Genomic DNA, 16,837 nt, shown 5'->3' with positions numbered 1-16,837 from the left:
ATAGCATATCCACTGTTCTTCCCACATACATACAAGCCAGTCAGACAATCAAGTTGATCAGTCATGATTTGCCCTTGGTGATTACCACCTCCTCCAAGTGCTTAGAAATGAATTCCTTGAGGACCTGCTCCATGATTTCACCAGGAGCTGATGTGAGGCTGACCAGTCTGTAGTTCTGGATCCTCTTACTTCCCTTTCTTAAAGATGGGCACTGTATAGTCAAGAAATGAGAGCTAAGAGCTGGCATTTTCTGAGGGATGCCTTGAGTTTTAAAAGATTGAGATCCGCTGTTCTAATGCCATGATGTTGAAACCTTCTGTTGCATGCTTTCAGTATGCTAGGGTAGTACTAAGTGAGCTGTCCCTAGGTTTATCCAGCTCATTAACAACTCTTATAGTGTATGACAGGGATATGTGAGTGCAGAAAACCTAAATGATGTGGAAGCATCTTTGTGAATAGCTTTTTCCAGCTTGTCTTTAAAAAGCCAAAAAACCCACCATTCTCCATTCACTATTTCAGGGGTGGCTTAATTAAATCCAGCACAATAGAGAGCAGAAAATAGGTTAGCAGGACATTTGAATGGAAATTGTGAATTGTCTAGTAGTTTACTCTAACGGGATGACAGCAGGCTGCCTGATGTATTTGATAGTCAACTTTTAGAAGTTTTGGTACAGATGAATGGAATGCTTTTTTACTCTTATGTACACTTCACAAGTCATGTATCGCTGGAGTCTCCTAGAGCCTGAGTTGCTTTGTGAAAAGAATATTTTAATGAATAAGGAATGTTTCAAAGTTCAGACTAGTTTTGTAGCAAATTACTGTGCAAACTGGGGGTAGTGGAGAAGCAGACTTCTTGGACCTGGCTAACTAAAGGACACATAACATATAAGCTTAAGTTAGAGATGCACCGATATATCAATGTCATATCGGATCAGCACCAAAAAAAGGAAAATTAACGTTGTGGGCTATCAGCTTTTTTTGGCTAGTGTAGCTGATAACGTACTGATAAATATAATGTGCCTTCTGGCCAGGGCCCCAGATGCCACACGTGCATGCAGCGACAGTATGCATGTGGCCAAGAATGCAACCGGGCAGTGTGGAAAGCAGTGCCCTGCAGGTAAGTCCATGGAGGGGAAGGGGCATGGGTGGCTGGGTAGATCAAGGCCACCACGGTGAGTGAGGGAGGGCATGGGGCAGGGCCTGGGGGTGCTGTTCAGCCAGGGCAGTGAGTGGGACCCAGGGCTGGGGCGAGGAGTGGGACAGAGCTGCAGGTGGGTTGTCCATGGGGTGGGGGGTGGTTCCCTGCTGCTGCACATACCTCCAGAGGAGGTATGGGGGACATGTGACTCCTCCAGATTTGTGTACAGGGCGAGGGCAGATACAGGCTGCCTCCTGCGGACTTGGGGTCTTTGTTGCCCTTGCCCCAGGATCCGCGTGCTGGATGTGCATCCCCTGCCTGTCCAGCGGTGGGAGGCACAACTTGCTGCTGGATGGGCAGGGGATGCACAGCCAGTGTGCGGCTCCCAGGGCAAAGGCAGCAGGGCGGAGAGCCCCAAGCGTGCAGTGGGCAGCCCACATCTGCCCTCACCCCATTTGGCTCTAGTTAGAAGCTTCCCCATGCTTAAAAGTAGTGGCAGCGCTTGAACAGAAGCTCGTTTGATGAGCTTTAGTTCAAGCACCTCTGCGATCATTTTTAAGTGCCAGGATGCCCACGGCTCTGTCTCAATCCCCTCCCTGGAGTCCCATTCACCACCCTGGCTGAGCAGCACCTATGGCCCCAGCCCCTGCCCCTCTCCCTCTCTCACCATGGGGTCCTTGGCCTGCCCCTTCCCCTCCAAAGATTTAAATGCAGGGTGTTGCTCTCCATGCTGCCTGGCTGCTGTCCTGTAAATTTGTTATTGGATCAGTATCATTTGTTATCAGATCAGTGAAGCTGATATGCCTGGTGAATAGTTGGCTATTGGTATTGGCCAAGAAAATCTTTATCAGTGCACCTCTAGCTTAAGTGAGACTTTCTGATTTCTTTTTATTATGCAGGATGTGTAAGCAAGGAGCCGAGGATCAGCTTAATGGTACAGAACAGAGCCATAAATGTTTTGTCGATAACCTTTTTGAAGAAGCTCGGAAGATAGGAGCTATATGCATGCCACCGGCCAAAGTGAACAAACAGGTAAGTGATAGGGAAAATGACTGTACTTGAATTCGTTTGCCAAAGCATTGGTTTAAGTGAAGCCAGGTGCTCTGTCCTGGCTATGAGCTGCAAAAAGCCAAACAGGCTACTACCTGCAGATACCTGGGGAAAGGAGACTAACATCTGTGCCCCTGCTTGTACATTCGCATATCTTCATTGTGGGCATGAAAGAGTAATTACTGGTGTTTTCATTAGTCCCATAGGGCATTTATAGATGTGCTCTGAGGGGTGGGACTTTAATTAGAGTGCCTCCGAGAGCTGCTCTAATTGGGCATCATGTGTATCAGCGTCCCCGCACTGAAAAATGGCAGCGGGTGTACTTTAACTTAAGCTCGTTCAAAGAACTTAAGTTAAAGCGTCCCCATCGCCATTTTTCAGTGTGGGAACTTTGATACATGTGATGCTGGAGTCTCCTGGATCGTGGTAATTGCCACACTCTAGCACACTCGAATAATCGAGTCAAGTCTTAGTGCTATAATGTCTTTCTGTCCCAAATTATATGTAATTGGGACATAAGATAAACTCAGTACATTAGCTGACAGAACACAACAATCTTGATGAGAATAGCACAGAAATCTTACTACTTTTAAAATCAGAGTATTCATTTAATAATAGTTGCAGTTATGATATAGTTAGTGATTCAAAACAAAACTAAATTGATACTGTTTCAGCCACTTAAATGTTTTGGACGCTGATTTAAGAAGCAATCTAAGTTATGGCAGTACAGGACAGTCAAATTAAATGATGTGTACTCACGTGAAGGATTTACTTCAGTTCAGCTAATCTAATGTCTAAACTCATTTAAATGTGCACAACTTCTGTGTGTAGACAAGGCCTATATGACTAAGGAAATGCACAGTAGGATGCTTGACACCAGTCTGGCTCTAAGAGCCTTGTTGTCTCGTGACCCTGTTTTTATCACTTGCTGGAGATTGGGATGGGTCAGGAATAAAGGTCTTGCAGAATAGGGGCTAGTGGCATATGAACAAATTACCATGATGGGAGTAGGGTCTTACCCAGGAGCAGGCAATTATTTCAGCCGCTTAATGAGTTTTAGGTGAGTTGTTGAGGGCCGCAAGGGTAGCCCTGCCCCTTGATGGGTGCCTCACCCTTGCTTGCTATCTTGGGACCAGAAGTCCCAACTCTAACCCCTGACCTTTGCCACCGGAAGACCCTCCCCTTGTCCCGGAAGTGCTCCTTTTGAGAGGGAGGGTGCTTCCCTCTTGAAACCGAAAAAAAAGCATATACTTAAAAATAAAACAACTGCTATAACTTCTTTTAATTTTATTTAAAAATATATTTGTCCCGATTTTATGTGTGCTTGCATAGTGTGTCTAAAAGCAATTGCATAATAGCTTAAAATACAGTCCTACTCTTGTATTTTGTGTGTTGGTGGAGGTAAGGTGATGTATGGGGGGAGTGTGTCGGGTGTGGGTATGTGGGAGGGTGTGGAGTACGGTGGGTGGAGCGTGTGTGTGTGTGTGTAGGGGGTCCTCAGAGTCCTTGGAGTGTGCGAGTCCCTGGAGCTGCCTGTGGTGGCAGCAAGCAGGGCCAGCCCCACCAACCCCTGTGCGATGAAGCTGGCAGTGCAGGTCATGGGGCTCAGCTGGGGTGACAAGGAGAGGGGTGGAGCCGGCCCAGCTCCACAGTGCTGAGCTCCCCGCTATTCCCCATGACCTGTGCATAGCAGTGAGCGGGGCTAGGCTGCTGGCTCCATTGTGTGCAGCTTGTGGACTGCACGTGAGCCTTGCGTGATGCAGCCAGGCAGACCCCACGCTCAGGTTCCATGCTCCTGCCATCCCGTCCTGGGTCCCTGCTGGGCCTGGGGCACTGGCATGGGCTCCATGCTCCTGCATGTTGCCGCCACTCCCCCGCCACTTCCCTGCTTTGCCTCCTGCATGGTCACCATTCCAGCCCACCCCAGCCAGCACCACGTGGTTCCCAGCTGCATGGCTGGGACCACACGGTGCAGCATGGTACCAGCCCAGCTTGGCATGGGCTGATTGTGGCGGTTTCCACCCCCTTCCTCTGTCTGATTTTATCTGAATTTCCACTCAGATGAAGGGAGGGCAGAGAACAGCCAAAGTGTTGCCAGGCCAGAAGCTGCAGAGGCTTTCTGTTGGGCGATGGGGGGCAGTGCCGGGCAGGCTTTGCTGCTCAGCCGCTGGGTCCTGTCGCTGGCCTCTCCTGGGTGCTGCTGCTGCTGGCACCTCATCATCTTTGACGAGCAGTCATGTGCAGATAATTAATTTTCTAAATTTTTTAGGCCCCCCACCCTGGACTGGATAGAATGGCTTGGTGGGCTGGATCTGTCCCATGGGCTGTATTTTGCCCGCCCCACTCTTACCACTCTTCAGCTGCTTTTTGGGGTATGCGAGAGTGTGTACAGGAAGAGTTGAAGCTGATCCATAGCAGCCTTGCCCTGTTCCAGTGAATTCTAAGGAGAAACTTGGAGGAAGGGAGATCAGAGATGCCATTCTTAAAGAACTTGAGTAGTAAATGTTTGGTGCTTGTCTATAGGGGAAAACCTGTATGCAGTAAGACGTAGTGTGAATTTATAGCACTGTAACAATTCAATATTGCAAGTCTACACTCCAGCTCACTGTACCATGATTTTCTTGAGTTGTGAAATTCTCAGTCTGAATTGGTACCTGGACGTGTAAAATCCTTTTGAAGGAGTCCAGTCAGACTAAGTGCTCTTATTCTCTTCAGGTACAGCGCATACGTTGCTTATACACAGAGCTAATCGGTAACAGAAGCTGCTCCTTACTCGGCTTTTAAAATATTTGTTTATATAACAAGCCAGCCTTTGCAAAGGACATAAGTGGTGGGCGCTTCTAACTTCATGCAAAACCTAATACATGTTCACATCAGTTTTCAGCTAGAAGTTGATTCTGCACTTAATATTTTGTGTGTTTGGACAACTGCCCAAATTGAGACCATGTAATTCCAGTACTCAGATTTGGAGGATTAACTACCTTCGTGGAAACCTGGTTATATTATTAGACTTGGGGCCAAATTCTTCTAGTCCTGTTGAAGTTGGAAAGGTTTCACTTGATAGTGAAAAATCTAAAAGTTTGATAGTTTAAGTATACCTAAAATATTCAGACATGTTTTGGAGATGTTTTAAATATCTTCTAGATTATGTAAACTTACTCCTTTCATTTATCATCTGATCTTAAATTTTTGCGTGCATCTCCACAGTCTGCAGGGTAATATAAACTAGGTCAGCAGTCAGTCGGCAATGTTTTTAGGCGGTGGGTCAGAGCAGCCCAGCTTGGGTCTGAGGTGAGCTGGCACTCAGTCCTAGCTGCTCCTACCCACCTCCTGGCTGCGGTGTGGGTGGACCCTGGAGGCCAGATTCACTCTGTGGATTGTTGGTTACCAACCTCTGAACTAGTTCACTAGAGGAGCTGCTTCCTAACACACTTAATGTCTTGAGTCAAAGGCTTATGTACGTTCTGTCTTATACCCTTACTTAATAAATTCTCCAGAGTAGGCAGGATAAAACTTTTTAGTTTAATTTAACTCTCAACTGGACATGTTAGTTCTGGTACTCAGAGTTTCAGGGATAGAGTACGGTTTCTTTATCTAGCAGTCTTGTAAACACGAACAATCTCCTGCCGTTCCCGTACGATGAAATGGCTTGAAGATTCCTAGTGCAGAAGAGATTGAAAAGCATCCATTTAGCTCCAGCCATGTTCACCTCTCCAGTCTCCCTCCATTGGTCACTTATATAACAATACATATGAATCTTAACTCCCTAAACTTGCATGTCTGGATTGTAGTGTAATCACTTGAATTGCTCTACTGGAGTTGTACACAAGATTCTCTAAAGTTTGTATTTCTGGATGTTATGATATCTGCCAGGACTGTTGGGAAGATTCAGGTCCTGGGGGCTGACTGTTTTGCATAAATACATGACATCTGTATTCTAAACCTCCATCTGAAGTCGTCTGACTTCTGTCTAAACTGATTAATTCACTGGTCTGTTTTTTCCTTCGGCATTTTGGGTAGCTTAGCCTCTCCTGACAATTGGGCTCTAGGAAGAGCCTCTGTTAAGTAAGCTGAACTACATCTACACATACCTTCTACATTTGTGTGATATGGGTGCAAGCATCAAAATATCTTTAAATTGATCAGGGTCTGGAATAGCTTGTGGTATAATTCAAACTACAGTTACTGTTGAGTAATCCTTCTATTTACTTGCCTGTTTATATATAGGACTTGGCAAGCAACTGCACTATCCCTTTCTGGAAGAACATAAATACTGAACATGCTTTACAGCTAGCAGACCTAAGTGTATATTACGGAGCAAGCGTTCTGAGCTCTGTTCCTAGTCCTGCACCCTATATCCTTCAGCTGCGCCCTTTAAAACTCACAAAGGAGATTCAGGAATAGTGTAAAGCCGGGGTGGCTTAGGAGACGTGGGCAGCATGCCATAGATGACATGGGCAGCCTCGGTGTATCGTACGTGACAGATCAGGACAGGCAACGCAGAGGAATATAGGGCAGGAAATAGAAAGTAAAGCACCGGATCAGGCAGGGGAAGGGGACCAGAGTGGCAGTTGAGCAAGGTGCAAGGGTAACTTGTGGCATGCCTTCCAAAAATGTTGGCCTCCACTGGTGTTGAGCTTTCGATTCCACATCAAGTACTTCAAAGAGATCAGTTGAAAAACTCTGGTACCCATCATGTGGAGTGGTAGGAGCAAGACGGTAATTAGGATGATTGTGTCTTAAATTCTTCTTGTAAACAGTTTAACATAGACATCTCTGCTTTTCAATTGTTTTGGGCTCAGAGGTTTGTCTCGAGCATATTTCTGATGACAGAAGATATTTAGAAATTTAAAATGTCACTTGTCCCATGTTGTTACTGTCCTGTTTACTGGAATTGACCCAAGCCCTCTTCTAGCATAATTTTGGTTTCTTGAGTAGATGACCTGAAATGATAAGGAAATGTTAGTATGTTGAGTTGTGTTTTCCCATTACTTCATTGTTGAAGAGATGACATTCATTATTCTTACTTTGCAGGCTGACATCATTATTAAGCTATGGAAAAATGGATTCACAGTAAATGATGGTAATCTCAGGAGCTACACAGATGTGGCAAACCAGCAGTTCTTGGATTCAATTAAAAAAGGGCAAGTGAGCTTTGGGTGTTAATACGCTTTGTACTGTGCTTTGCTTAAATTCATAATGCTATATGAACTGGTATAGCAGCTGCTTTGCTTGTACCTTAAAATAGACCTATATGAAGTTATGCTGCAGTTGTCATTAAAATAGCTATTCACACTGTAGGAAGGCATGTCTAATAGGCAGAGTAGCCTTTTAGAGCAAATGGTTATACACTCAGAGATGGACTAAAAGTCCATTTTGATGATTGTACCCTAAAGTTATAATAAGGAAGGCACAGTGCCTTAGTAGTAGCTACAGCTGAAATGCTCTCCAAAGAAAGATTGCATTGAGGGCACCCTTAGCTACAGTTAAAGTGTGTTCTTCTCTGCTCACTGAAAGAGTCTGAGGCCACATGAGGAGCTGCTGCTATGCCTCCTTCAGCAAGTGCTGGGTAACCTTTCTGTCAGTCACTTCTGTGATATAAATGTTCCGTTTGAGTGAAAGCTAAACAAAAGTAACTGTTTTTACAGCTGCATGAACTCATTAAGCCATTGCATTTAAAATGATAAATCATCCTTTCAAGCTGTGTCAAATCTTACTAGGTTAATAGTACTTAATTTTACAGCATATTAATGAAAACATTTTTCTTTGTGAATGGCACTTACCAGCATTTGCTCCTGACCATAATTATAATGAGCACCTTGTCCATAAAAGTAGCATTCTTTCCCAGCTATTTAGTGTGAGCATTGGCCCACACTCCTAAAGAAAAGATTCTTCCCTCCATCTCCCTTCTCCTCCTCTTCTCCCCACTCCTCCCAGTTCCCCAAGTGAAATAGTTACAGGGATGACCATTTTTATGGGGGGACAATTTTTCAGATGATTGCTGTCCGTTTTGGCAGCACCATATAGTTTCTCTGTAAACCAGACACTAAAGGCACTGTCACAATCACACAGTTGAGTCCTTTTGCCAAAGAGGTTTTAAACCAGGAAACTGATCTTGCTCTACTTGAGTACAGACCCAATCCAATCAGTGTGTATTCTACTAAAGAGTTTGGATACTGGTGACATTTTGGTTATTAAAAGACACCCTTAAATTATGTTTGCAAAGGCTATAGCAGAGCCAATTTTCAGTCTCCTCTTTAATAAACAATTTTGCAATGAAAATATGGGTATAATCCCTTTATCAAAAAAACTGTCATGCTGTAGTGGTATCTTTCTCTGATTTTTACTGTTCACTTCTAATTAATTTGCAACTCAGTAATCTGCAGTGGGTCCCCAACTCATTAGTTTGATTTACAGATTATGTTGTATAGGTGTTACTGACATATCGCTAATACCTTTTGGGTGGATAAATTCACCTAGATTAGTCAGGGTTGTGTATGTGTTTAAATTTTAAGATTAAACCAATAATTTTATTTTAATCTTGACTCTTGATTTTTAAGGGAGTTGCCTTTTGAGTTGCAAAAAAATTTTGATGAGGAGGAGGTGGATGTGAAAGTAGAAGATAAGAAAGATGAGGTGTATATGTCAAGGAAGCCAGTATTTCACCCATTTTCTGGACATGGTTACCGACTGGGAAGGTAAGTAGTCTGTTATAATGGATGCTTTCTAACTGCACTGGGAATGCCTCATGTCTTCATACTTCAGCATGATACCTGTAGTAGCATTTTCCCTAAAGCTCTTACCCTGCCATAAAAGACCTTTGTTGTAACTGATGCAGTGGAAACACTGACTCGTCTGTGTCAAAACAAAGTGTATGCAAGGTCCAGAGAGGTGATCCTCCCCATCTATGCGACTCTGGTCAGGCCGCAGTTGGAGTACTACGTCCAGTACTGGGCGCCACACTTCAGGAGGGATGTGGCCAGCCTGGAGAGGGTTCAGAGGAGGGCCACTCACTTGGTGAGAGGGCAGCAGGACAGGCCCTACGAGGAGAGACTGAGGGACCTGAACCTGCTCATCTTCAGCAAGAGGAGGATGTGGGGGGACCTGGTGGCTGCCTACAAACTCATCAGGGGAGATCAACAGCAAATAGGTAGAGCCCTTTTCTCCCCAGGACCACCTAGGGTGACAAGGAACAGTGGTCACGAGCTGATGGAGAATAGGTTTAGGTTAGAGATCAGAAGGCAATATTTTACAGTTAGGGTGGCCAAAATCTGGAACCAACTTCCCAGGGAAGTGGTCCTCGCCCCTACCTTGGGCAAATTCAGGAGGAGGTTGGATGATCACCTGTCTGGGGTCTTGTGAACCCAGCATTCATTCCTGCCTGCGGCAGGGGTCAGGCTAGATGATCTGTTCAGGTCCCTCCTGACCCTAGCTACTATGATACTACTATGATACTATGTTCAGTTCATAAAGGAAGTGGGGGCAGGGGGTTGGAGGGGATGACACTGATGTAGAGAAAATGGGACTACAGGAGCAAGAGGCTCTTGATTTAGCAGGTTTGGTGTTCAGTTATATAACTGATCCCAGTAAAATTGATGAGAGCAATGAAATTACTTATAGCTCATTAAACTTTTGGGTTTTTTCCCTTTAATTGTCCCATTGTTCTTAGTAGAGGTGGGGTGGGAAATATATTTAATGACATCTTTAAATCTTGACCAAGCTACTAAACCCCATATATGAATTGTTGCGTGGTTAAGAAGATTGATCTTGTAGATAGAAACTAGTTGCTCCTGCTCTGTCACCGTAATGATTTCAGTTACTGAAGTGCTGGGTTCTCTGCCTACCAGATGACCTAGTTGTGACTTGCAGCTTTTCTTACTAACATTGGTAATTCTCAACATTTGTTATCAGCTCTCCTCTTGAGCTAATTCTTGCCCCCAATAGTGACTCATGTGACAAGACTAATCCTGTAGTCCTGGTTTGGGTCAATCTGATGGTAACTTCAATGGCAGTGTTGTTTGAGGGAGAGGCAGCAAAGTGTTTTCTAATCTGTTGGATATAGTCCAAATAACACTAGGTTTTATTCCCCTTGTCTTTTTTTTTCTTCTTATGTTACGCGTGAGAGCCAAATAAGACTTAGTTCTGAGTCTGACCTAATTAATTTTAGCCTATGTAATTAATGCTTATGGTCTTTTGTATTATGTACACCTGCTTCACTGCATTTAATAGTTTTGATTGCAGTAGAAAATGTTGGTTCTGTTTCCTCTTATGTTTTAGAACTATATCTTAAAGCTCTTCTTGGAAATACATTAACTAAAAAGATTGACTTAACTCCTTGTCATTCAGATTTGTTCTGTAACTTCATCAGGTAAAACTGTGTCAGGCCTTTTGCCATCAGACTGGGGAAAACTAGAAAATTTAATGAAAAACTCTAGTCCACATTGAGGGGCAGATGAAAAGATCTTTATCTTTGAGAGAGTTTCATATGTTCACTTGATTAACAGGCCTTTTAGAACAATGGAATTTCTTTTAAGTCAGAAAATAAGAGTACAACTTTTTCCTTAATTTTCAGTCCCTAGAGGTCTTTATGCATCAATTTTAAAAAGTTTTAGGGAATCTTTTTCTTCATTCCCAGAAACAAAATTAGGTTCATCAGAATCTTTATTGGGGGAACTTCTGTGCTAAAGAGTTTAGGTAAGGCTTTTGTGTCATGTTCTTAGATTTAGTCAGTGGATTTCTGTATTTAGTGATTATGGTTTTTGGCATAAGTCCTGGGGTCTCTCCAGAAAATAGACTAGGACTTTGGCATCCAATTCTGGGCTCCGCAATTTGGGGAGGAAGTGGAGAAGCTTGAAAGAGTCCAGAGGAGAGCCACGCGCATGATCAGAGGGCAGGAAAAAAGACCTTACGAAGAGAGGCTGTGAGCTATGAGACTTTTCAGCCTGGAGAAGCGCAGGCTCAGGGGTGACTTTGTGGCAGCCTATAATTATAGTACATAAGGGGTGTACATCAGGACCTGGGGGAAACGTCTGTTCACCAAAGTACCCGAAGAGATGACAAGGTCCAATGGGAACAAACTCCCCCCAGAAGTGGCGCAAGCACCTGCTCTGGACTCATTCAAGAAACATTTGGACATTTATCTTGCTGGGCTCCTTTGACCCTAGTTGACTTCTTGCCCTATGGGCAGGGGTCTGGACCCGATGATCTTACGAGGTCACTTCCAGCCCTAATGTCTATGAAATCTGTGAAATATGACTTCTAAGTAGACTTTCTCCAGAAGACAAATTATAAGTAAGTGCAGATGGAATCCTAAGACATTGTTTTGTATTGTCACATCTTTAAAAAACTTAAGGTATTTCACTAAGTTGTAGCACATCTCCGATTTAGAATTTTGTATTGTGTATCATAGTTACCTAATGGCCAGGAAAAAAGGGTTAGTTTGCATAGAGAGGAAGCTGTATTTAACCTTCAGTTTTTGAAATTACACTGGCAGGCCACATAATTATAATAGGCTCACTTGTTAAATTTATGTTCTAGAGACTTTTTATTCAACCACTTTTCTGTACTCCCTTATATATACTTTTGGCGCTGGGTAATGCGTTGTGTTTAAAAAAAAATCAACAAATATTTCACAACTAAGAGAGAGCATCTGCAGACACTCAGTTTTCTTGTAATTTAAATTGGATGTTGGGGAACCAAATCAAGACTAACTTAATTGTTTTCTTATTAGACTAAGCATGAATGTTAAGTTGGATGATGACTGTTACATGAGAAGCATATAAATTAGCATTAGCTTAAAAATTCCTTACTCAGACTCCTGAAAACATCTTGCTTCATTCCCAATGGGGAAGGAGGCATAGACATATGAAGCATTCTCAAGTTCTCTTGGGGATTTATTCTTAATCCTTTTAAGACCTTGATCACCTGAAATCTCTCTCCATCTCTTTAAGAACTTTTAAAATATATTTCCATTAACAAAAATGGGATAATCTACCTCTCAGTGTCCTGTTTGTAGCATATTAAGAATCATTGTATCCCACTACTAAAACTTTAATCTCTGTATGTTCAGCAAGCCTAGGAATATGGTGTTATTAATCTCTGGCACAATTTAGAACCTTCTTTAAATACGTAAGTTCAAGACTGTTCTAACTTGATGATTTTTATGTGAAATGGATAACCTTGTTTGGTTCTTCCTTCCAGTGCTACTCCAAGAATAATTTCTAAAGGAAGAAATGATCATGGAGATATTCAGAAAAGAGCTCTTCCATCAGTACCACTAAGTGATTCAGAGCCCATCACAAATGTCCAGATCTGGTTAGCAGATGGGGAAAGGATAGTACAAAAATTTAATGTTTCTCACAGGTAAGATCAACCCAGCTCTGCCAACATAGAAGTGAGTACATCTCAGTGGAACTGGAGAAACATGTGTGTCATATATGAAAATAAAATGATTTTCTTCCAAGTCTGTTGGGGAAATTGATCAGGCCTTTTGTGCAAGTGTGCAGTGTCAGTACCAATGAGCATAGGATTGACTAGCAAATTATGGATCAAGATCTGTAGAACAGTAGTTTAGTGATGTATAACTTCTAGCTTGCTTCAGAAATTCCAGTAGTTAAGTATCTGAGGTGTGTCTTATTTATTGTGAGAATCCTTTAGAAGCAGTAAAGACTCTTTTTGTACAGACTTACTGCCTTTTAAAACTGTCTGCCATCATAAAAATAAATGTCATGCAGGAAACTTCCTCCAAAAGGTTTGTATGAGATAATGTAATACAAGCAGTTGATTGCTTGTTGCTAGGCTTAAGCATTGTTAGCAAGTAAGGAAGAGGCTGGACTGCACAACTGGTACTAGGTTTGAGCAGATCCACTGATCTGGATCAGAATAAAGCTATACTGGTGTATGCTACCGGTATTTGAAGTACGTACACTTTAGATTAAGCTTTTAATTTCATTGTAATTTTACAAATTGTATCTGTAGCTTTTATGATACAAAACTAACCTTCCATGTATAAAATGGTAGTAACCTGATGACTCCAGACTTAGAGGGATCCAGTGTTACTGCTGCTTCAGCAGACTGAAAATAATAACGTTTAATCCATTTCTACCCTGTGAGCAGCTATCAGTTCAGATTGACTCTTCTGCTAAGATGGTTTGCTGGAGAGGAGGGGTCACAAAATGGAGCCTGTGGCAGAAGTAGAGTATCAGGGAGCAACGTGCCTCCTTAAAGCAGCCAGAAAGTGGAGGGGGAAGATAGAGGAAACCTTACCTACCCTTGCATCAGCTAAGTGGTTCAGGATGGAGGTGGGGAACAAAATGCTTCTTGTTTCTTCCAGCAGTCAGTGTTGAGCAAAGTGGTGGCTTAGATGTGAAAGATAAATATCCTGGGTCAGTATCCTACAATGTAGAGGAAATTAGTATCAACCCTGAGAGCATGAGTAAAATGTTTCATACAAGAATACCGCTAATATGTTTGCTTCTCTGAGTACTGCTGTTAGGGATGTAGAAATTGTTTTTAAATGATCCTTTTACCTCCTCTAATTATATTGGTTTAAAAGTTAACCAATAGCACATACCTAGTATAGTGACCTCCAGCAGAAACAGCTCTGGCCCCTTATGTCTTCACTGTGTGCCTGGCAGGGGATGTTGCCTAGGTGTGGAGCAGCTACTTCCCCTTGCCCCCACGGGCAGGGGCTGGAGCTGTGGACCTCTCCTATGCCCAGATCCTGCTACCATGGGAGGGTGGTGCTGGGGTCGGGGAGCCTTCCTGCTGGTGAGTCTGCCTGGTCCCCCTACAGCAACAGGGCCCAGGCGGGGAGATGGGCTCCCTGCACCTCCCACCATGCTTATGCTGCTGTGGCCTGGACCTGGAAGGCTCTTCTGCACTGTTGAGCTGGCCCTTCCCCAGCTCCCAAGGGAAGGAGAGGTCTGGTCTCAATGGGGTGGCCTCCAGCAGGTGTGCTGCATCCTTTCTTCTCCCACCTGTGGTGCTAGGACCTGGTCCAGTCCTGAGGTGGTGCTGAGCCCATGGTTGGTTCAGCCCAAGGAGGCACCTTGGGCAGCTGGAGCAGGTGGCGCTGGGTCAGAGGGTGAGTGCAAGGGGCCGGTGGCAACCCCTCAGATCTGGCATTGCCTGCTTCAGCCGCCCTGGTGCCTCCTTGGGCCAAGCAAGCCATGTATTCAGCCTTGCCTCGGCGTTGGGTCAGGCCCCACGCAGCCCCAGTGCCATGGGCAGGAGGGCAAAGGACACAGCTCACTTGGCAGAGGCCACCTCACTGAGATTGGACCTCCCCTTCCCTGGGGACAAGCTGGGGAGGGTCTGGCCAGCAATGCAGAGGAGCCTTCTAGGTCCAGGCCATGGCAGCATAAATGTGGCAGCACAAGTGTAGCAGTAGGCACAGGGAGCCTGTCACCCTGCCTGGACCCCACCATTGCAGGGGGGCTGGGCAGACATGCCATGGGGCCAAGAGTCTCACCGCTGCAGCAGTAAGACCCTGCTTGACCCCTCTGGGTGTGTGCAGCACCTCCCTCCCTGTGGTGGTGGGATCCAGGCACAGAAGAAGTCTGCATCCCTGGCTCCTGCCTGCAGGGGTAAGGGGATGCCACAGCTCTGCAGCTGGGCAATGTCCCCTAGTGGCTCAGCGACGGCCTCCTCCTCCCCACACACAGCTTCCCACCAGCAGCCTGGGGCCTATGCAGTGCCAGGCACATGGTGAAGATACAAGGGGCCAGGGCAGTTCCTGCCGGAGGTCACTAATAGTAATTGGTAAACGGTATAAATATAACTGTTTAACCATTTACATCCCCGACTACCATCTAAAATATTCTGTGTGGGGTGTTAATTCAAATGGTATTAGTACAGGGTAAACACAGAAGTTTTACCTGAAGAGGATGGAGCTGGACTGTTCTCAGTGTTGGCAGATGACAGAAGTAGGAGCAATGGTCTTCAGCTGCAGCAAGGGAAGTTTGGGTTAGATATTAGAAAAAACTTTCTCACTAGGAGGTTAGTAAAGCACTGGAACAGGCTATCCAGAGAGGTTGTGTAATCTCTATCCTTAGACATTTTTAAGACTCAGACAGACAAAGTCTTGGCTGGGAGGATATAGCTGTAGATGGTCCTGCTTTGAGCAAGGGGTTGGACTAGTTCAGTGATTTCCTCCCCCAACATTTTTCCTTTGTGGACAATTTACAATAGCGGTGTGGACCCCCTTGGACATCTATTGTGTGTGTGTATAGCAAACACAAATAGATAATTACTGACAAACGGTTGTGTTAAAAATAATATCAACAACAATAACAATAATGCAGTTTTGTGAACTCGCTATTTGTCATCAGTTCTAACGAGATGGTTGACTTTGCTTTGTGGCAGAAAGCACATGAAAATTTGGTAGGACATGACAGTACCAGTCTTAGATCTTATTCAACATCCAATTTGTTTCAGTATTTTGTTTTTATTAGGGGTGCACCAATAAAGATGTTGGGGGCCAATATTTAAGGAGGCATATTGGCTGATACCGATCCAATTTCTGATACAGCTGCTTCCAGCTGGTAAGTCCATGTGGCGGGAGTGGGGAGGGCAGGAGCATGTGGGAGGGCAGTTCAGCACCCTCACAGTGAGGGAGGGGGTAAGGGCAGGCGCTGCCAGGGGAGAGGGGGGCAGAGCCATGGCTCAGGAGGAGAGGGGGGGAAGCAGCTCCTGCTGCTGCTTGCACCCCAGGAGGGCGGTGGGGGCGGGCGGGTGGGCGTGTGCCCCCGGATCTGCGCGGGGCAGGGCAAGGCGGGCTGCAGCCAAGGCTACATGGGGCTCTTCTTGGCAGGTGCTGGGCTCGGAGCGGGCGTTAGCAATGCTGGGAGGATGCTGCATCCACCTCAAATTTTGCCGCCATTCCTCTCCCAGCTCAGCCACCGCCAGCTGGCCAGTGCAGCCCCAGCTCAACACCCTGCCTCCACCCACACGCTGGAAAGAGCCAGTGCTGCAGGTGGTGGCGGCAGTGCTGGGAGTGGAGCGGCAGCGAAATTTGGGGTGGACGCAGAATCCTCCCAGCACTTGCTCCGAGCCCACCCCTGCTGAGAAGAGCCCTGCCCTGCGCAGATCTGGGGGCACATACCCCCAGCCCCCCCCACTGCAAGCAGCAGTGGGATTTCTGCCCCCTGCCTCCCCATGAGCAGCGGCCCTGCCCTGCCTGGGCAGTGCCTGCCCCTGCCCTCTCCCTCACCGCGGGGGGGCATTGATCTGCCCCTTCCCTCCCTCTTCCCCTTCCAGCACAGCGGACTTACCAGCTGGAGGTAGCTCTCCACACTGCTGAGCTGTGTTGCTCGCTGCCTGAGCGCTGCGCTGCAGCTGCGCACAGTACAAGCATTTATCGGCCAAAGTATTGGCCCTATTGGGCCAATATCCGATACAGTCAATTTTCTTTATATCGGTACTGATCTGATATCAGACCGATGGATTGGTGCACCTCTAGCTTTTATTGATACTAAGGCTGAAAACCCACTTTCACATAAGTGCATGGTGGTAAAGACTTTAATGGCCTTATCTGTCACATTAGGGTATTCCTTTTTTTAATTTTCAACCAGAATTGGGCAAGAAGATCCTGCTTGAATGTTTCAGTCCCCTGTCACAAGATAACTCGATTAATTGATCCTCCTCTTT

The 16,837-nt window shown here is 45.3% G+C and overlaps 1 protein-coding gene across 10 annotated transcripts in view; it reads left to right on the top strand.

Moving 5' to 3' along the window:
• The window catches only part of UBXN2A (UBX domain protein 2A), a 35,994-nt gene that overhangs the window by 12,305 nt on the left and 6,852 nt on the right, over nucleotides 1-16,837 (top strand). For all 10 annotated transcript variants that reach the window (XM_019481412.2, XM_059729219.1, XM_059729222.1 and 7 more), the window contains 4 exons: nucleotides 2,038-2,170; nucleotides 7,223-7,332; nucleotides 8,749-8,886; nucleotides 12,389-12,550. In XM_019481412.2, coding sequence (XP_019336957.1) covers nucleotides 2,039-2,170; nucleotides 7,223-7,332; nucleotides 8,749-8,886; nucleotides 12,389-12,550 — 542 coding nt within the window. In that variant the 5' untranslated portion in view covers nucleotide 2,038. The remainder of the gene's footprint in view (nucleotides 1-2,037; nucleotides 2,171-7,222; nucleotides 7,333-8,748; nucleotides 8,887-12,388; nucleotides 12,551-16,837) is intronic.

Source organism: Alligator mississippiensis, chromosome 1 (genome assembly GCF_030867095.1).
Source record: "Alligator mississippiensis isolate rAllMis1 chromosome 1, rAllMis1, whole genome shotgun sequence".
Lineage (NCBI taxonomy): Eukaryota > Metazoa > Chordata > Crocodylia > Alligatoridae > Alligator > Alligator mississippiensis.
This window is presented reverse-complemented; position numbering and strand designations above follow the sequence as displayed.